Source organism: Diplodia corticola (assembly GCF_001883845.1).
Source record: "Diplodia corticola strain CBS 112549 chromosome Unknown scaffold39, whole genome shotgun sequence".
Lineage (NCBI taxonomy): Eukaryota > Fungi > Ascomycota > Dothideomycetes > Botryosphaeriales > Botryosphaeriaceae > Diplodia > Diplodia corticola.
The window spans coordinates 1-19,029 of record NW_017971518.1 but is presented as its reverse complement, the minus strand read 5'-3'; the positions used below and the strand labels follow the sequence as shown (position 1 = coordinate 19,029).

General features: G+C 57.8%; 5 protein-coding genes across 5 annotated transcripts; 3 read left to right on the top strand and 2 right to left on the bottom strand.

Annotated features, from left to right (window-relative positions):
* Positions 1-10: 10 nt before the first annotated feature.
* On the top strand, positions 11-1,531 carry BKCO1_390005 (rna binding domain-containing protein; the record flags this gene model as incomplete). The annotated part of the gene is made up of 6 exons (XM_020275359.1): positions 11-49; positions 120-181; positions 534-568; positions 621-690; positions 748-811; positions 863-1,531. The coding sequence occupies 6 exons, from the start codon at positions 11-13 to the stop codon at positions 1,529-1,531; spliced, it is 939 nt and encodes a 312-aa protein (XP_020128602.1).
* A 6,757-nt stretch (positions 1,532-8,288) lies between these two features.
* Positions 8,289-10,015, top strand: BKCO1_390004 (glucose galactose transporter; the record flags this gene model as incomplete). The annotated part of the gene is made up of 4 exons (XM_020275348.1): positions 8,289-8,501; positions 8,560-8,660; positions 8,714-8,805; positions 8,865-10,015. The coding sequence occupies 4 exons, from the start codon at positions 8,289-8,291 to the stop codon at positions 10,013-10,015; spliced, it is 1,557 nt and encodes a 518-aa protein (XP_020128601.1).
* Positions 10,016-12,405: 2,390 nt separating this feature from the next.
* On the bottom strand, positions 12,406-14,194 carry BKCO1_390003 (mfs quinate transporter; the record flags this gene model as incomplete). The annotated part of the gene is made up of 3 exons (XM_020275337.1): positions 12,406-13,522; positions 13,618-14,065; positions 14,119-14,194. 3 exons carry the CDS (start codon positions 14,192-14,194, stop codon positions 12,406-12,408), a joined length of 1,641 nt encoding a protein of 546 aa, XP_020128597.1.
* A 1,350-nt stretch (positions 14,195-15,544) lies between these two features.
* BKCO1_390002 (malate l-lactate dehydrogenase) lies at positions 15,545-16,645 on the bottom strand (the record flags this gene model as incomplete). The annotated part of the gene is made up of 1 exon (XM_020275326.1): positions 15,545-16,645. The coding sequence occupies one exon, from the start codon at positions 16,643-16,645 to the stop codon at positions 15,545-15,547; it is 1,101 nt and encodes a 366-aa protein (XP_020128596.1).
* A 640-nt stretch (positions 16,646-17,285) lies between these two features.
* On the top strand, positions 17,286-18,294 carry BKCO1_390001 (3-oxoacyl-acp reductase; the record flags this gene model as incomplete). The annotated part of the gene is made up of 4 exons (XM_020275315.1): positions 17,286-17,507; positions 17,632-17,903; positions 17,971-18,113; positions 18,173-18,294. 4 exons carry the CDS (start codon positions 17,286-17,288, stop codon positions 18,292-18,294), a joined length of 759 nt encoding a protein of 252 aa, XP_020128598.1.
* Between the last annotated feature and the right edge of the window lie 735 nt (positions 18,295-19,029).

Sequence of the window (19,029 nt, the reverse complement as noted above, 5' to 3'; positions counted from 1 at the left end):
CCACGCAGCAATGGATCGCGCCCTTGACGACGTCATCTCCGACCGCCAGGTGAGACGCCCTGCTGCGCTGCTGCGCTGCTGCTCCAGCCCAACCATACTGACAAGCTGCCCACAGCGAGGTGGCGGAGGCCCACGCGGACGCAGAGGCGGCCGCCGCACTGAAGACTACCCGCGAGACGGCGTAAGAAAGGTTTGTCGCTCCTGTCCGTGCTGCGTAGCCTGACCCGCGCGCTGATTGCCCTCCCCGCTAGGTTCTACACCTCCTCCCTCCTCATAGCCATGGCGCTCCGTAACCGCTCCGAGCCGACACCTTGCTCTTGCCTGCACCGCTCCTGTCGCTCTTGGAGATGCAGCCGCTGTTCGCCGACGAGTCTTGTTTCAGGCTGCCATGGTATCCTGTGAGACCTCCGCTAATCTGCAATTCCTCTCTGCGATAATAGTCGAGTCAGAGAGATGAGTCCAGGAATCTCGATCGGTAGGAAATTAACGCCAGGTGCGCCAACGTGCATCAGAGCTTTGCTGATGTGGCGCAGGGACTGGGTCCACGACCGTTACGAAGACGACGATGGTGGGTATCCTCCACTGAAAACACCGTGGCATGCATGGCTAACACATCGCAGCCCGCCGCCCCTCGCGCACCCAGGGCTATCGTTCCGAGCGTCCGTCCCGCCGCAGCCCCGACTACGAAAAGTACGCCCCCTCGGACCACAACTGCTGAGGCCTTTTGCTCACCACTTGGGACGACAGGGAAGCCGGCTATGAGATCCGCGTCGAGAATTTGCACTACGATCTGACCGAGGAAGACATCCGCGTATGTATCGCTCGCAATGGAGACGTTGACGGCTTAGCTGATGTGCACCAGGAGCTATTTGAGCGCATTGGCCCTGTCAAGACCGCTAAACTCCTGTTCGACCGCAATGACCGCAGCCAGGGCATTGCGCGTGTAGTCTATCACAGCCTTGCAGACGCACGGGTCGCTCTTCGCGAATTCGATGGTGCCAACGCACACGGACAGCCCATCCGCCTGACACTCGTCCCGCCGGGGCCATCTGGGCCATCTCGCCGCAACCCGTTCGATTCCGTTGAGCGTCCCTCGCGAAGCCTGTTCGAACGCATTGAGGGAGGCAGGAGCAACCGCAGCTTGAGCCCTGATAGGCCCCGTCATAGCGATACTACCAAGCCCGCACCTGCTGGCATTGATCGCTACGTGCCTGGTGAGGACGATGGCCGTAGGCTCTCGCCTCCCCGCCGTCGTGGCGATGGCGGAAGAAGGGAAGCCGGTCGTAGGCCTGGCGAGAGGAGACAGCAGCCTCGTGGCAAGAAGCCTGATGGCGAGGGTAAGCCGGCGGTTGGAGGAAGGCCCCGTAAGACTGTTGAGGAGCTCGATGCCGAGATGGCAGACTATTTCGGTGGAGGTGGTGAGGATGAGTCTGCTGGTGGACACGCTTCCAATGGAGCTGGCGCGGCTGCCAGCACCGCCCCTGCCAACTCTGCGCCGGCTAACATCGATGACATTGATATGGTGGAGTAAAGAGTCAGGCGTAGGTGTTCGACCACTTCAGCGATGTTGCTATGTTATCTTCGAAAGATTGGAAAAATGCAGAAACATCTCCTCTCGACGTAGCCACGAAAACTCAGGACGAAGGGGCGTTAAGAGGGCGGTACAAGCACCCGGGATTGTTATATGAAAAAAGTCTATGATGTGAGATTTTCTTGCTTTTGGGTTGGAAGGCAGCCGATCTGGGTCGTACAATCAAAAGGGTTGAACATGCTTGGTTTTTCTGTGCTATGTGACTTTACCTCCTGCGATGCTGAACTAATAGACTTCTACTGTGATGGGACGCATAAACAAAGTTAGCTTGGATCCTTTAGCAAGGGGAAGACGAGGCACCGTGCGGGACTAGTATAGACGAGAGTCCTGATTGGTTGAACTGGCCACTTTACCCCTACTGCAAAGCCCAACGCTAAGACTCTAAGATTACTTGTGTCTCCGACCACAGTACATCATGAGCGTGCTGCCTTGCTATTGTTGTGGAGGTTTTGGTCCTCGCGTCGAGGGTTTGAAGCGCCGTGTCGAGGAGCGTACTGGTAAACACAAAATACGGGCTTCCCAATTTCTCTTTCTCACTAGACATATTGCTTCCCGCCTTATATAGGTATTTAGCTTCCAGGTCTAAAATTACGTTTGAACAAGTCATTCAAAGCGTCAAGGTACTTCGATTCAGATGCTTACGAAAGAGAAGTGATGCATCCCCCATAGAACACGGACGGAAGCCGGTTCAAATTCCTCCGAAGTCGACACCGCGGATGAGGTTCCATGCTCTTCGTGCTCCATCTCGAACATGGCTTCCTCAACAGCTCCCGGACGGCTGTACCGTGCGCATGAAGAGATGAAACGCTGTGCTCGATTTGCCGAAGCCAAACTTTCCTTTAGCGTAGAGCTATGAATAATCCACGACAATGAATCTTGCGTCTCAAGGGGCTCGAAGCTCGAAGCTGCAGATCCAGTGAGATACAACATTCACCGTAAGACATGTCCACCGAATCCCAATTACCGAGAGTTCGCCTGACATCCTGCAGTACATGCCCAACATCAAGAGCATCGCCAACCCCCACGCCTTTGGCCAGCCCTCCACCATCCCTGCAGTGTATGACCAGCTTATCCCCTACGCTGCTTTTTTCGCTGTTGCATACGGCGAGTGGTTGGACGACTGAACCTTCCTCGATAACGATGACCGCCAGTACGGAATGCGGAGCGCCCCAACCGAGATGACGACAGTCCGAAACGACGCGCACAACGCCAACATCGGCGCGATGGGAGCAACTCGACCTAGTGGTTCGCAGCACCATCTCCAGCCAAGACGACGTCCGTGATGCCGCCGCCATAGCGACCAACGGAACCGCAGGCCATGCATTCTGGCAGGCTTTCGACTGGGGCCGCGCGCCGCCGCACGGCAGCTGCCGCCCTCGCTCGCCATTCTTTGGAAAGAACCACGCACGTCTCCTCGCCCCACCTACGCTCTGTGCCCGGGGTTGGCTCGGCTCGGCTCCCAAGCGTCCGTTTGGGAAAGGAACCCTGGCAGCCGTGTCACCGGTGCATCACGACCGCCGTCTGCAAACTTGGAGGAGAAAAGGAGAGGAGAGAGACGGCGAGAGTATGGATATGCTGAGCCTGCTGAAAATTCTTCTCGCGGCCCCAGAGAAAGCATCAGTCATGGCGGCATCACGCGCTGCTGCCTCGCCCCTGTGTTGTGGTTAAGTGTTCGTGGTCATTGGTGTTGACCCACGCGCGATCCGTTGTACATACCAAAAAGACGCGATAAGGTAGAAATTCTCATTGCAGTTTCCAAGTCGGGAAATCAGCAAGAATTGTTGCGAGTAAGATCAGCTGAAAGCTTTTCCGACTGCACCACGTCGCCATGTAGGTCGTTTCGATGGAGTGATTAGTCCAGATGCCACTGCCATCGCTGCGATGACCGGACTGGCTTGCGACCTCGCCTTCCATAGCCGGCATTTACATGTAGAAAGCGCGAAGCGGCATCAATTGGCAAGTGCGATGGGTTGCTGCCTACTCTACCTCGGCTCCCTGTGCGCCCAGCTACGCATCCACACCTTGACCATCCACACGCTCACACCCCCCAGCCACAACCGCTATCTCTTCCCCTGCGCCAACGACTGCCTTGCTGCCGCAGCACCGAAGCCGACAGCGGCCGCCTGCAGACCAAGACCCGACCATCCACTTCGCCGACAACGCCGACAACAATGGCCAGAACGTCATGGCGAACGGCGATCCTGCGCATCACAGCAACGAGAGTGTTTTGCATCAGGCAAAGCCGCTCGTGCAGCCGTTGTTGATCCGTGCACTAGCGCTTTGGCATCTAGCAGTAGTTATTGCCTATCCCTCTTCGGAGGGCACTTAGAGAATACACACACACTTTCCACCACTCTTTGTGCAGAGTCCTTCACCGTCCATGGCGGGCAATGTGCACTTCCAGACTCACCCAACACCAATTTTTCTCGACGCGGAAAGGCACAAAAACAAGTAAGAAGAAGCCCTCCTCAGATCAGCTACCAGTCAACTAACAAGCGATAGGCCTCACAACCCACAAACAAAAACACATCAAATCCGCACCAATCCTCCTCCTCCTCCCGTGAAAAGGGCAAAAAACAAGTAAGAAGCAAGCCTCCTCACATTCAGCGATCACTCAACTAACAATCGATAGGCCTTTCCACAAAAAAAAAAAAATAGCTCAACATCAAAATGAGCATCAAAACAATCCTGCAGCGCATTTTCTGCCTGCCTCCCTCCTCCCACAAAACCAAATGCACAACAACAAGACAAGACATGGTCCCAGAGACCTTTGTTGTGCCAGCGGATTTGCCATGGCCATATGGCTCTGGAGCTCGGGAGTAAAGGATTTTTCAAAGCCGATGGGGCACAAGTGGAGGGTTTTTGGGGCCGATGGGGCACAAGCGGAGGGAGTATGAGGGAGAATAGGGGGTTTTTCAGCCGATGGGGCACAAGTGGAGGGAGTCTGGGGTTTTGATACATTCTTTTTGATAGATACTTTCTTTTCAGAAATACAGTCTTTAGACGAGACCACTGCTTGATCTTGACTCTTGAGCCAGCTCGGTGAACTGTCGTGCCTATTCTGGAAAGTGGTGTTGGCTGAGGATGCTTTTGTGATCGAGGTTACCTTCATACTCCTCTGCCACGTGAGTGTGACTGGTGGTGGCGATGTTGGGCCAAGTCATATATACCAGCATGCTCATCGCACTAACCGTCCGCATTTACTGCACGTGAGGCTGCGCCGCATATGAGTGTCTAGATAGGTCATAGCCACAGGGCTCGCCCCATGATCAGCTCCTCCGGAGCGGGCCGGGCGGGAGGCGCCAGCCTTTCGAAGGGGCATTGCGGGAGTGACGGCGGTGTCGATGGGGGCGATAGGGTAACAGTGAGCCGTGGCATGTGGCTGACGGGTGGGCGAGGCAGATTTCGGCACGAGGCTGCATGATTGTTGGAGATGTGGCGCATGGTGTTGAGGGTTGGTGTGGCGGAGAAGCCTTGCGGGGCTGTCTGTGGCTTGCAGCACGTCACGGCGGGGTAGGCAGGTAGGTAGGACCGCCCGTCTTCGGCGCGCCTGACTGGGTCTCGTCCCTGAATTGATGCGTCAGGGAAAAGAGGCCCGTCTGCGCCGCCCATATGCGCCCATCTGCACCACCCAGCTCCTTTGCTCGCCGTGCGACGCTGCCATCTGCTTGACACCGCAACGCCCGGCCCCAAGCGCACGCCTCACAACTCATCCTCCGGTGTGCATCCAGCCTCCGCCGCCCTTCGCCCTGCCAGCAATTCAACCGCGCTCGTCACACGACTGAGCCTGAAGCTAATACTTGTCCTGTTCCGGTCTTTGCCGGACCAGCGTTACACTCACCGCAGTCCCGGCGCCTGCTGCGGTGCAAGGCGATGGGCCGGCGGCATGTCGCTGACGCAGATGCACAGGGAATCTCACGCGCGGCTGCTGTGGGTTTGGGTTTCTTCAACCTAATGCAGCCGCCCTCCCCAGGGCCGGCCGGTCCTTGTCGCATCGTGGCAGGTGTACACCGTTTGGATCTCAGCCACCATTTTCCGCTCGCGCGCGCGACGACAGGCTCCCGCCTGCCATGACGCCCGACCGCATCCCAAGCACCTTGCCGACACGGGCGGCTACGGCCGTCTTCGGAGAATAACACACCAATCCCAATCGCTTTGTGCCTCCCGCACATGCAGCCCTCGGGAGAGACCGCGCACTTGCATCCGCGTATGAGTCTATTCCCTTGCGCGACGCTCCATTATGCTGACCTCATATCGCATGCCATCACATGCCGTGGGTTTTTGGCTGATCCACATGGTGAAGACATCACGGGTAGGTAGCTCCCCTCAGTCGTTTTCTTGCCAACGGCCAATGGCCAACGCACCAGCACCGCCAAGATTCTCACCGCGCTGAATTAGGCACCATGGTTTCGCCCCGTCCCAAAACTTCGTGAAGGGCGAGCTGGGGCGTTGGTATCGCCAAAAGTCTTTTTTTCTTACGGGCGTGTGTCCCGCCGAGCCACTTTGGCAACTCTCGTACTCCACGAGTCCTCATGCCACAAAATGGACCTACGGGACTCTGGTCCCTCGCCTGCCGAAGGCCGTCACCCAATAACCTTTGCAACCATTTTTCGTGAAGGGCGACAGCGCCCGGTGAGGCGAATTCCGCAGCAGTGTGCAACACGCACATGCGTTTATTCTGACCCTCGAGACGTCCGCTTCACTCTTTGCTGTCTGTATATGAGTTGCTGCCATCGTCACGGCCTGTTCTTGTAGAGCATCGGTTTCTATTTCGACCCGCGGAGCTCAGTCATCTCTCCAGCTTCCCATACTTCAATCTTTCTCGGAACCCTCACTCACAGCTCAGCTTTGTTGTGATTCTAAGCTCTCACTCGAACTTTCCAGCATCGACACAGCAAACACTTGTCTTCCGTGGCGTCATCAAGACCAGGCATCACAACCCAGGACATTGCAGTCATGAGCGCCGTCTGGACGTGTTGTCAGTGTGGCGCAAACAACCTGTGCGAGACTGCCCCAGCATGCCCGATCTGTGGTCATTACCCATGCTCCTACTGTTCCGTTTGGACGCCTTCAAGCCCCTTTGCGACCACAAACATGCCCGGGACGCAAGGCTCTACCCGCAGCAACTCTTCGGGGACAAGGGGGATTCCTGAGGTGGTTGAAGCCAATGACTACCGACCTCAACGTCTCCCGACCCCCGTCACTCCGGCTTCCGACCAACTCCATGGCCCAGTGCCGTCTTGCCGGTGGGGAAAGCCGTGTTCGGACGGCACGATTCCGCTCAACTCCTTGCCGTACACTGACGTCTGGACCTGTTGTCGGTGCGGCGGCCACAACCTGTATGCCAACTCGATAAGGTGCCCATTGTGTGCACACGATCCGTGTGAATACTGCAAGTGGGGATAAGTCTGAGAACGCCCAAATCATTCCTGAACCGCACCCCACATCGGCTTCCTCCATGTACTCACAGGCAGAAGTATTGACCAAGGCAAGGAGAGGCTTTCCGGTGATTCATCTATTGTTTACTGTATGTTGTTTGGGCTTTGTAGCAGATCCCTTCACTTCTCCCTTGCATCATTCCGGGACTCGGTCTTTCTTGGTCCCGTCTTTCTATTTTCTTCTCACATGTGCGGCTTGATGACACTTTTTCGATCTTCTTCCTGCCTTACATTTCCCCCCGACCTATATCATTATCATTTCCGATTCCCCGAGCTGTGTTTTTGCGTCCTTTCCTAACGCTTTGATCGAGTTTGCGTTATTTTTTTTCTCTTCCTTGGCTTCCTTGGGCTGATAGCTATTTGGATGACCATTTTGTATTGTATCGAGGCTTATTGGACGATTGTCGGGCCTCGGACGCCACCAGTAGCTAGCTAATGTATGATTTCCGGCCATGTTGAAGCCACCCGAGCTGATGCATCGTTGAGGCTCACGCCAGCGGCTGCAGTAAGACATTGGTGCAGCGCTTGACAGTAGGGCTGAGAAGTGGCTCAAGCCCGGCTCGCCCTCACTGAACGATTGTGGAGTGACCGAGGGAGAGGGGACGACGATTGGCCCCGCATCCCCGCACTCGGCTAAGTCTTCCTTGCGCCAGATCGCTCTGGACGAGCCCTCGCCAGCCCAGCGCATGCACCGAACATGCTGGGCCGCGTCCGCTCCATGCAGCCAAGCCGTGGGCGCTGTGGCTAGCCGGAAGCTTGGGCGATGCTTGCACCCTCGACATCGCAATTGCCGCCCTCCGCGTCATCGACCACCCCCCTCGCCCGCACCCTAGCGCACCCGCCAGCCCGCCTGCGCTCTAGCAGCCTCGGCGGAAGCCCTGCAATGCTTCTAGCGCGGCGCCGAGGCGGCAGGCTAGTGGCGAGCTTGGATCGCGAGAGGGCCTGCCTGGCCGCGAACTGGTGGTGGCGCCGTGGGCATTTCCCCAGCTTTTCTCCGCCAAAACCTCCGCAGTCCTATGGGCGTGTCCGGCGACGTTGGCCCGCTGCCGGCAGCGCCATTTGTCGTCCTCGATAGCTGCTCTGCACAACGGCGTACAAATACCTTGCTTCGTCCCCTCCACATTCACTCCATCCAGCAACGAGGCACTCGGGCCCTCTTCACTCACTGGAGAGCTTCGCACCGTTCTCTTCGCCATTCTCTTCGCCATTCTCTTCGCCATTCTCTTCGCCGTTCATTCTTCCCGCTGAACCGAACAAGCATGGGTCTCACCGTGACCATCAAGGGCGGCGCCGAGCCGACGCTCGACGACGTGCACGCCCAGCAGGCGAGACGCCCCTCGGCCGCCGAGGCCATCGCAGAGGACCGTCGGAGGAAGAGCGTCAGCGACAAAGCCATCACCGGCGCCTCTCAGATCACCACCCGCCAGTCCATCGTTCCAGTCACCCTTGTTACCGTGCTCTTCTTCCTCTGGGTATGCGCCCGCCATCACCACCGGGACGCAGAAGAAACGAAACTGACGCTTTTGACAGGGCTTTGCGTACGGCTTGCTCGATGTCTTGAACTCGCGCTTCCAGGTCGCCCTCAACATCACCCAGGGCGAATCCTCCGGCCTTCAAGGTGCTTACTTCGGGTATGCCGTCTCCCGAAACTTGGTACCCACCATGTCATCTAACCACTTCTCAGAGCGTACTTCATCGGCCCCCTCACCTACTCGGGCTGGTTCGTCAGGCGCTTCGGCTACCGGTACACCTTCATGCTGGGCCTCAGCATCTACTGTAAGTGATGATGCACAAGCCAACGCCAGCCCCCCACCGCTGACCCTCCCACCCCCCAGGCGTCGGCGCCCTCATGTTCTGGCCCGCCGCCGTCAAGCGCTCCTTCGGCGGCTTCTGCGGCGCCATGTTCATCGTCGGCAGCGGCCTCTCCACGCTCGAAACGTCAGCGAACCCGTACATCGCCGTGTGCGGCCCGCCCAAGTGGAGCGAGTTCCGCCTCGAGCTCTCGCAATCCTTCCAGGCCGTCGGGTCCGTCGTCGCGCCCGTGCTAGCCTCGTACGTCATCTTCAAGAACGTGGGCGAGGACGGCAAGTCGCTCGAGTCGGTGCAGTACGTGTACCTCGGCATCGCCGCCTTCGTCGGCCTCCTCGCCATCGTCTTCTACTTCGCGCCCATCCCCGAAATCACCGACGCCGACATGGCCGACCAGGCCGAGCTCACCACCGCCGCCACCGGCTTCGTCGACAAGCCGCTGCGCAGGCAGTACACGCTCTTCTGGGGCGTCGCCGCCCAGTTCTCCTACGTCGGCGCCCAGGTCGGCATCGCCGGCTACTTCATCAACTACTTCACCCAGGCCCGCCCGGACATCCCGCTCCAGCGCGCCCAGCACCTCGGCGCGAACTTCTACGCCATCGCCCAGGCCCTCTTCGCCACCGGCCGCTTCGCCGCCGCGGGCCTCATGTACTACGTCAAGCCGCGCCTCGTCCTGCTCGCCTTCCAGACCCTCATCATGGTCTTCATCGTGTGCGCCATCGCCGTCGACAGCGGCGACGGCACGAGCGCCAACTGGGCCGGCCTCGCCATGCTGATGCTCGTGCTCTTCTTCGAGAGCTGCATCTTCCCCACCATCTTCACGCTGTCTTTGCGCGGCCTCGGTCGCCACACCAAGCGCGGCGCGTCGTTCATCGTCGCGTCCATCTGCGGCGGCGCTGTCGTGCCCGCCATCTTGGGGAATGTCGCGGATCGCACGGGCACGCGGCATGCGATGGTCGTGCCGCTGGCGTTTTTCGTCGTCGCGTGGAGTTTCCCCATCTATCTGAATGTGTTCAAGGCGAAGGAGCTGGATGCGTATCGGGACAGCCATGTGGGGGTTGAGGGGGGCGCTGCTGCGGCGGCGGATGGGGATGCGCCGGTCAAGACGAGGGAGGAGGCGTTGTTTGAGAAGGATGTCGAGGCGAGTCAGTTGGAGGTCGTGAAGTCAGGGGAGTGAGACGGAGGCGGGAGTTTAGAGAGGGATTGGTGGAGTCTGAGTCTCTCCTTTATGTGATATGATCATGCGGCGTTTCTCTTTTTTTTTTTCGTTTTCTTTAGAAGACTTTCTCTCCAGCGGAATGGTTTTGGTTTGGCCGCCGTCCTGCTGGCCTGTATATACCAATACACGAATACATAAGCTTTTGGCTTTGCAACATTCTCATAGATGCGTTCGTCTGTGTTCTTGAAGTGATCTGCGACTGCCTACTATCTAAAGTTGTGATTAAGTCTTTTCATGCGCGTCGGATGTCGAAGCTGAGGTTGCGTGTGATACCTGAACCCCCCGATTCGGCGCCATCATACCGGGGACACCGATTCCGTCCGTTAGCCTCGCCCATGCGACACATTCCGCAGGTGCAGAGGAATACCAGACAACAAGAGCAAAGAAGAAGCAGGAAGCAGCGCGCTTGGGAATAGCACTGTACGGTTAGCTGTGACGAGACAACGTCGCAGAAAAGCGCCGCTGGATGACGCATCCGAGGGAACTTGTAAATCCCTGCACATACATTCGCCGACAACGCTGGTGTGGTCTGCGAGATGGCGTTTCTCCGCCATGTTCGTAAGACCGAGCTGACGTCATAGCATGCAAGTACATACATACATGCAGCGTTCTCGTATGGGAGCTGTTTCTGCGTCACGGTGGAGGGGGCATAGTGTGTCGGTTGTTGTTGGTACGAGGTGATATCCAGGGCGGAAGTATCATTACCATTCCGTGGGTGTTCAGAAGAACATCTTACACAGGCATGGTGAGCTTTTCCCAGCAAGCCGTAGCTTCTACCGTCACATTGTCACTTGCTCCCTGTCTTGTTCATTGCTCCACGCCGTCAAAGGATGATTTCAATGAGCGTGTATGTGATGCTAAAAGTGGTGCAAGTGCGTTGCTTCGATACATTGTGAGTTGAGATGCCAGTGAAATATTCGGACAGAGCGCAAGAAACGGACGCGCACACGGGGAGGAAGAAAGGGTGACAGGCCAAGTACGACTGCTGAACACGTCCGTTTCTCGGAGGGAAAATTAAATGTGGCCATAAGCGAAGTCGAGTACAGCCCCTTCTCGCAGCCGATGGCTAGCGCGAAGAATAGCAGAACATGGCGTAACTATGCCTTAGTTCGTTCTTAGAGAAAAAAAAAACAACACGCAGGTAGTTGGAGCCATCGTCCGGACGTGTATGTAGAATTTTTACAAGGATCTCAAAGCCTGGGCTGTGCGAGAGACGACGATTCCGCCGAGGTCAATCGCCCCCGTCAAGGTCAACTTTGCCAAAGCTCTCCCGTCAGGCAGAGACTTCGAGTTCGTGCCGTCGCCTACCGCCCTGATGGCTCCGAGGGGATCGGGAGCCCTCATCGCCTACGCCCACATCTTGGACCGAGACACGGACGCCATATGGGTCCGGAACGATTCCGAGGATCCCGTTAAAATCCAGAGGAAGTGTCCCCTTGGCAAGGTTTCTGATTGCGAAGTTTCCCGGGCCGACGAGCTCGACCCAGCCCTGCACGGGATGGCTGGAATGGATTCCGACAAGATCGATCCATCGATGGAGGAGCGCATTTCCAATTAAAATTCTACATACACGTCCGGACGATGGCTTCAACTACCCATGACATGAGCATTAAAAAAACAGATCCACGCTAGCCATCAGCTGCGCGAAGGAGCTGTAGCATGCGGGCCGCGCCCGGCGCCCACGGAGCTAACCATTTGGAGACCCGTATAAAGTAAAACAATGCGAGGCCGGTGTGTTGGGACACCCGTCGAGCTCGGAGCATGTGAACCCCCACTCTTCAGGAGACCATGCTCCCTCTGTCCTGCAAGAGCGCAAAAAAAGAAAAGAGATACATGGTAGAAGATTGCCTGATTGCGGTCAGTCTCAATAAACGCGTAGGTATTCTGAATATTGCACTCAAGTGAAAGTTGAAATCGCGGTAGAGTGGGTAAATAATGGGACACACTAAGAAATCAAGGGAGGATGATTTCACACTGACGAAAACCGATCTAAGCGTTGATATACCATGTAAAAAGGGCTTAGACCTCCTCAAAGGAAAGGCAACTAAACCGTGCCTCCCTCCCTCGTTCCAAACACACTCGTCCGTTGAGTAGTAGGGAAAGACGGCGAAGATAACGGAGAACGACGTTTCCCGGGATCAGCACCACACCGAACGAGCAACAGTTCCGCACAAATCAGCAAGTCTTCAAAGGACGACAGATGACGTTAAAATTTTTCATTTTTCGTGACACGTAACACGGGATAGTACGAGTAGTCGTTCACATCATAGAAACAGAAACAGCCAAACGTCATCACGCCTATCCCTTCCATCATCGTCATCATCGACCGGGGATCAAAAAACCCCTCATCAAACCCGTTCCTGCTCCGACACGTGCTCGAGGCGCTTCTCCTCGCCCGCCTTCTCCGAATTGTACGCCTCGGCCAGGGTGCTCGGCTCGGCGTCGCTGATCTGCTTGCCCTTGCGACCGATGAGGTACCAGGGCAGGTCGAACATGCGGTCCATGCTCTCGAGGCTCTTGCCGCTCGTCTCGGGCAGGAAGAACCACACCCACACGAAGCCGATGAGGGTGATGGCGGAGAAGAAGAACATGGTGCCCGAGTTGCCGAGGGCGATGAACATGTTGGGCACGGCCTTGCTGTTGGCCCACTGGTTGACGAAGTGGATCGTCATGGCGATGGAGCCGCCGATGGCGCGCAGCCGCAGCGGGTAGATCTCCGAGTTGATCAGGTACTGGACGCTGTTCCAGCCGAGGGCCCAGCCGAAGCCGGAGAAGTAGATCATGACGATGGCGCCCATGGCGGCGTGCTTCTGCGACGGGCTCTGCGGCGCGCCCGTGTCCGCGACGCCCTTGTCGATGGCGAGGAAGATGGCCATGTACAGCATCGACACGAACTGCAGCGCGATGCCCGAGCCGAGCGAGCGCTTGCGCCCGATGAAGTCGATGAGGAAGAAGGCGCAGAGGAGCGCCGAGATGAACTTGACGACGCCGAAGATGGCCGTCGCGAAGAGCTTCTCCGACTGCCCGGTCGTGCCCATCATCTTGAAGTACTCGGGCGCGTAGATGGTGATGGAGTTGGCGCCGCTCCATTGGCCCAGCAGCTGCGAGAAAAGGGACAGCATCAGGCGGTACCGGTTGGCTGGGGTGGAGACGAGCTCCTTGACGACGCCCCACCGGGAAGCGCCGTGGGTTGCCTCCTGCTCACGGTTGAGCTGGTCATTGATGTCGATGATCTCGGTTTGGACGAACGGATGCGAGGCCGGGAGCTGGCGCAGGCGCGAGAGGTTCGCAGCAGCCTCTTCGTGCCTGTTGACCTTGATAAGCCAGCGGGGGGATTCGATGGAACCGAAGCTGAGGATGAAGATAATGCCGGCGAACATGAGGTGCAGGCTGTTGGGAACAACCCATTGGTTCTGGCTGTCGTCCGAAATGTGGAGCGAGGAGCCCCAAGAAGCGAAGTAGCCCCTGCAGTCACTTTGCGTCAACGCATGTTCTCGTTTCTTAGATAGCGCACGCGCACGTCTATGAGGAAGGTCCGGAGATAAGCAGAGACGACTTACAGCATGATTCCGAGGTAGACGCTGCCAGCGAACATGCAGACGCAAAGTCCGCGAAGTGCCCTCGGAGCAATCTCAGCAAGATAGGTGGGAGCGACGACGGTGGTCTGGCCAATGCCGACGCCAGCAATGAAGCGGCCCGCATAAACCATGCCGATGCTGCCATTGGCCGAAGCAGCAAGGTAGATGGAGATGCCGGTAACCCAAACAAGGCAGAGCTCGCGTGTCGCCCAAAGGCGCCCAATCTTATCCGTTACCCAGAAAGCAATGATGGCGCCGAGAATGGAGCCCATCTGCACCATGGAGGTGATGTTCGAGAGGAGGTTTGCCTGCTCCCCTTCGCTGAGGGAAGGGTCCTCGAGGCCGAATTTGTTGATGAAGGAGTGCTGTTCGGCCGTGGTGCCGGTGAGACCCTCGTCGAGACCGCGGGCAGCGCCCATTAGACCGAAGACTGAGAAACGGTCAGTCGAAATGCGCTTCGCAGCAGCCAGCACGATTGCTCACCGAACACGCCATAGAAAAGGCGCCAGTTGGTCACCTCCTTGGGGGTGTCCTTCAGCGCTGCCTTGTAGATGCCCATGGTGGCGGTATGGCGCGACGGAGGGGATCAAAAGGGCAGGAAAGGCAATGGGAAGAGGGACAGAATCCAGAAGAGCGAACCGCCGAACACAACCGGTACGACCGCAGCTGGAGAGGCTCAAACAGAGGCGGAAAGCAGGAACTTTATATTACACGGCATCTGCGGCGCGTTCCACTGAGCGGAAGATACTTGGCTCACGCGCCCAACTGTCCCCCGCCAGGTTGCCCCCACCACCACAAGGCCACAACCCAGCTAGCCCAGGGATCTGTGTGGGGACTCCAGACTCGCCTTCAGCTACCGCGGCGAGGCGTGCCGTAGTCGCGGCCCGAGTCATTCCTGCCAGGACGGATGAGGTGACATTGCCGGAAAAGTGCATTGTGTCGGACGTCAGGGCGGAGTTAGGTAGGCCGGCAGACAGATCGCGGGCTCGAGCGCTGTGGTGCCATGGGCGAAGGATCGGCTAGAAGCAGCTGTGATAGGACGGCGCCAGCCGTCTGTGGTTGCACGCGACGCCGCTCTCCGCAACAACCCCCGCAGCCTTGGCAAACTTGGCCGCTTGGAGCAGTGCGTCCCGTTGGTGGGTGCAGCGCTGGGCACGGCTTACTTCCGGCGCGCGGACTGGCTGGTGTGAATGGCAGAGGCTTCGGGAGCTTGATCAGTCGGCTAATCGCCCCCAGCGGCGCTGACGGCACGTCAAAAGGCGGCGGAAAAGCCTTGGCGACTTTATTGTCTTCGGTGGCTGATGGGAAGAGGACCGCAGCAGCTGAAGGACAGCTGCACCTGCCTGAGCGGGTGTGCGTGTGCGTACGCAGCCTCACCGCAACCATGTGCCGTTCGATGCTCGCAATCCACCTGCAGGCAGACCCACCACGCGGCCGGGCTTGCGCAAACCATGCTGGCAGATTAAGGCTCGAAACGCGGACGCTGCTACTGGCCGACGGCGGACTTGGCCCTCGGCTTGGCGCGCTAAGCATGTCGGCAGATGATTGCTGCGAGATCGTTTCGGGCGGCCGTTGCGCACACAAAGCCGGCTTGTGGGCTCGGTTTCTGGAGAGAGCGGCGGCCTAGTTTCCCCAACCAGACACGCTCCAGCTTTGGACCCGTGGAGAAAACTTGGCCGCGCCCCACGCGGGGAAGCTTGTCCTTGCTTCGGCTGCACTCGTTTCCTGACGTTTGGCACGCAAAAACACCGAATTCGCTGCATCGCGACGCTGGGGTCTGAGAGCTGTAGCATTGCCGACTGGACATTCTGGGGCGCGGCACTGAGCAGAGCAGATCAAACGCCGACGACGCTCGGGTAAATCAGCCCCAGTGCCGATGCGGGTGATGCGGGTGCCTCGGTGGCGTCGCTCAGGCCATGGGTCTGACTCTGTCTGCACCAACCAGCTGTGCCTCTTTGTTGAGCGCCGTGACCTCGGCCTCCACATACGGAATGCCGTTTCGCTCGCGCTCGTCCTGCGTCAGCTGCTCGATCTCTCCGGGAAAGTACACGCGCTCGACGCCCGCCATTTTCTCCGACCCGACCACGCGCTGGTACAAGTAGTCCATGCGCTCCTTGAATTCCTCCAGGCTCATGAAAAGGTCCGGCTTGAGGGCGACGAGGAAGTGGCCCACGTCGGCAGGTCTGGACGCGTCGTACGGGTTCGTGACGTGGCCCGCAAAAGCGCTCCCCGACAGCACTCCACTGAAAACATCCATCATTATCGCTAACGCCGAGCCCTTTGGTCCACCCATTGGCAACATCACACCCTGCAGCGCCGAGGCCGCGTCTTCCGTCGGCCGCCCCTCTGCGTCCAGCGCCCAGTCGCGAGGAATCGCCTCCCCGCGCCGCAGCGCCTTGTAAATCTTGCCTCGCGCCGCAACCGACGGCGCCATGTCGAGGATAAAAGGCTTCGACCGCCCAGCCGGCGCGCCGCACGCCAAGGGGGACACGCCCATGAGCTTCTCGCGCCCGCCCCAGGCCGGCAGCGCCGGCGACGAGTTGGTGAAGACGAGCGACATGAGGCCCGCGTCCAGCGCCTGCTGCACCACCCATGCCGACATCCCAAAGTGATTCGAGTGCTTGACGCTCACCATGCCGATGCCGAACTCCTGCGCCATCCGGATCGCGGCCTCCATCCCGAGCCGCGCCGCCACGAACCCGAACCCGTTCTGGCCGTCGACCTGCGCGACCACGGGCGTGATTTGCTGCAGCGTCGGCGACGCTTTCGCGTCGAGGACTCCTTGCCGGATGCGTTCCATGTACGAGGGGACGCGGTTGATGCCGTGCGTGTCGACACCGCGAAGATCGGCCGCGACGAGGCACTTGGCAACAATGGCGGCGTTCTCGGGCGTCACGCCATTCCCGACAAGCACGTCTTGGACGAACTTCTCGGCGTCTTGGGCGCGGACGCGGATGGGGGCTGGCGTGGCAGCCTCGGCGTTGCTGACAGGTGCGTCCGAGACAGACATATTGGCGATTGAGCGGAGCAAAAGATTGCTGTTCGGGGATCTTTGGCGTCCTCCGGGTGGGGATTGTTGAGTACGGGTTGAGATGCCGGCGGGGTGTCGGAGAAGCTGTCACTGCTCAGTAAAATTGTCCGTTGCGGTTCAAAAGCGCAGGCACGTAGTAGGGAGATTTGGCAAGGAGTAGGAGCAGTCAAAGAGAAGATTCGAGGAAAGTAAAACTCGAGCACACAGTCGTGCTTTGAGATGGGAACAGTTCATCGGAAGCGGACCGAGGCCGCAAGTTGGGACGGACAAGCCCCGCGTGCCGCGGCGGAGTCATGGCGAAGCGCCGCGGCGCCGTCAGCAGAAATCACTAGACACGGCTTTCCGTCACGCTTGCATCCTTACCTTGAGCACGGAACCAAGACGGGCTGACATGTCCGTAACTCCGGCAGGCAGGTAGTATCAAGACTGCAAGTGTGCACAGCCGCGTCAGCTTCGTGAGTGCCGTTCGATATTGTCAATTGTGGGGAGGAGCGGTGGGGCACCGGGCTTCGGCAAGAGGAAAAAGTGGTGGCCGGTTTGGTCCGGTCCTTAACTCCGGCCTGGGTGAGATACAAGCTCGCAACACTGACTTTTATCCAACGCCTACACAACACCAGATATGTCGGCCCTTACCACTGATCTGAGCTCCCAACTTGCTCTTGTCACCGGCGCAAGCGGTGGTATTGGCAAAGCAACATGTCTGGCTCTTGCCGACATGGGCTGCTCCATTGCCGTCCACTATCACACCAACTCTGACGCTGCCAACGCTCTCGTTGATCAGCTAAAGGCCAAAGGCGTCAACGTCCAAGCGCTTCAAGCAGACCTGAGCATTTATGATGAAGTATGTGGGCCACGTTTCCTAATGCTGTTGTTATTTTTATCGAATCAATCTCTGATCAGCTGTTAGCATTGAATTATACATCTATTTTGAATGCGCTCTTCGGTAGTGCTGAGATATCTCTTAGGCTCGAAAACTCTATTCCTCCGTATCCTCATCTCTCGGCTCCCCTAAGATTCTCTTCAACAACGCCGGCAGCGCACTGTCAAAGCCCGGCCTGCGTTCTGCTTCCGACATCTCCATCGAGGACTTTGAACTGACCTGGCGCTCCAACTGCGGCTCCGCCTTCCTCCTCACACAACTCTGCCTTCCTGATATGGAGAAGGCTGGCTGGGGACGTGTCATCTTCTGCTCCAGCGTTGCCGGCCTCAACGGAGGGGTGCTCGGGCCACACTATGCGTAAGCACCACATGATCTCGCCTCCGACATCCATCGATAATGCAATGCTGAATCCCTCTTTGTTTAGCTCTTCGAAATCAGCGCTACATGGGTTGGTCCACTGGCTTGCCGGAGCTTACGCTGCGAAGGGCATCACAGTCAATGGTGTCGCGCCCGCACTTATCCAGGCTGCCGCCATGCTTCCTGCATCTAATGAACAACTGGCAAAGAGTAGGTCCCATGTCGTCTCCTGAGATATCGCGATGAGGAAAATCCGCTAACCGACTCAGGACTCCCTGTCGGACGCCTCGGTCGTCCTGAAGAGATCGCGGAGACGGTGTTGTGGATGGTCAAGACAGGTTACGTGACCAGCAAAATCGTCACTGTGGATGGCGGGTTGCTCGCAATCTGAGTAGGTGTTCATTTATGAATTGATGCTCCAATGGGTCATGTTTGATATGAGCAGTAACAGTGTTGTCAGCCCAACTCTGTCACACTGTGGAGATTGCGCTCTACGTAGATAGATAGCTGAATTCTATGTCTCAATGGACTTGCTAGGGGTTTCAGACTCGAATCAGGGGCCGTGTCTTTGCAGAGCGTAATGTTCCATCGTCTGGCTGCATATGTACAGACTACATGTATACTGTTGGACACATGCTTTTACTGTCCATCGAATTCTCTAGGATCGGAAGCCGCATATAATGCGTAGCCACAGTGTATTTAATATGACTTTATACTTCCACACCTTATCCGAATAGTCATCTGAAATCCAAACTTAGCCCTCCGCGTACCATGTCCTCTCAAAAGAACGGGTTTACCATACGCTACCGAACACAGTCTAGAAGTCATTCGACCGGAAAGCGACCACAGAAAAGTCCCACACAAACCGCCCCGGTCCACCCATCCATCTCCTCCTCAGCCCAACCACCACCACCACCCCCACTCAGCCCACCTCACTCCCCCCCCCGGTCCCCACCGCCTCCCCACCACCCATCTTCCACCCCGCCAACTTCTCCACCAACTCCTCCCCATACACCGGCTGCCTATCCACACCCCCCAGCAACCCCAAATAACCCGTCCCATCCCTCCCATCATCCCCCTCCCTCACCGCAAACCCATTCCCCAAAAACGCAAACCGATTCCCATT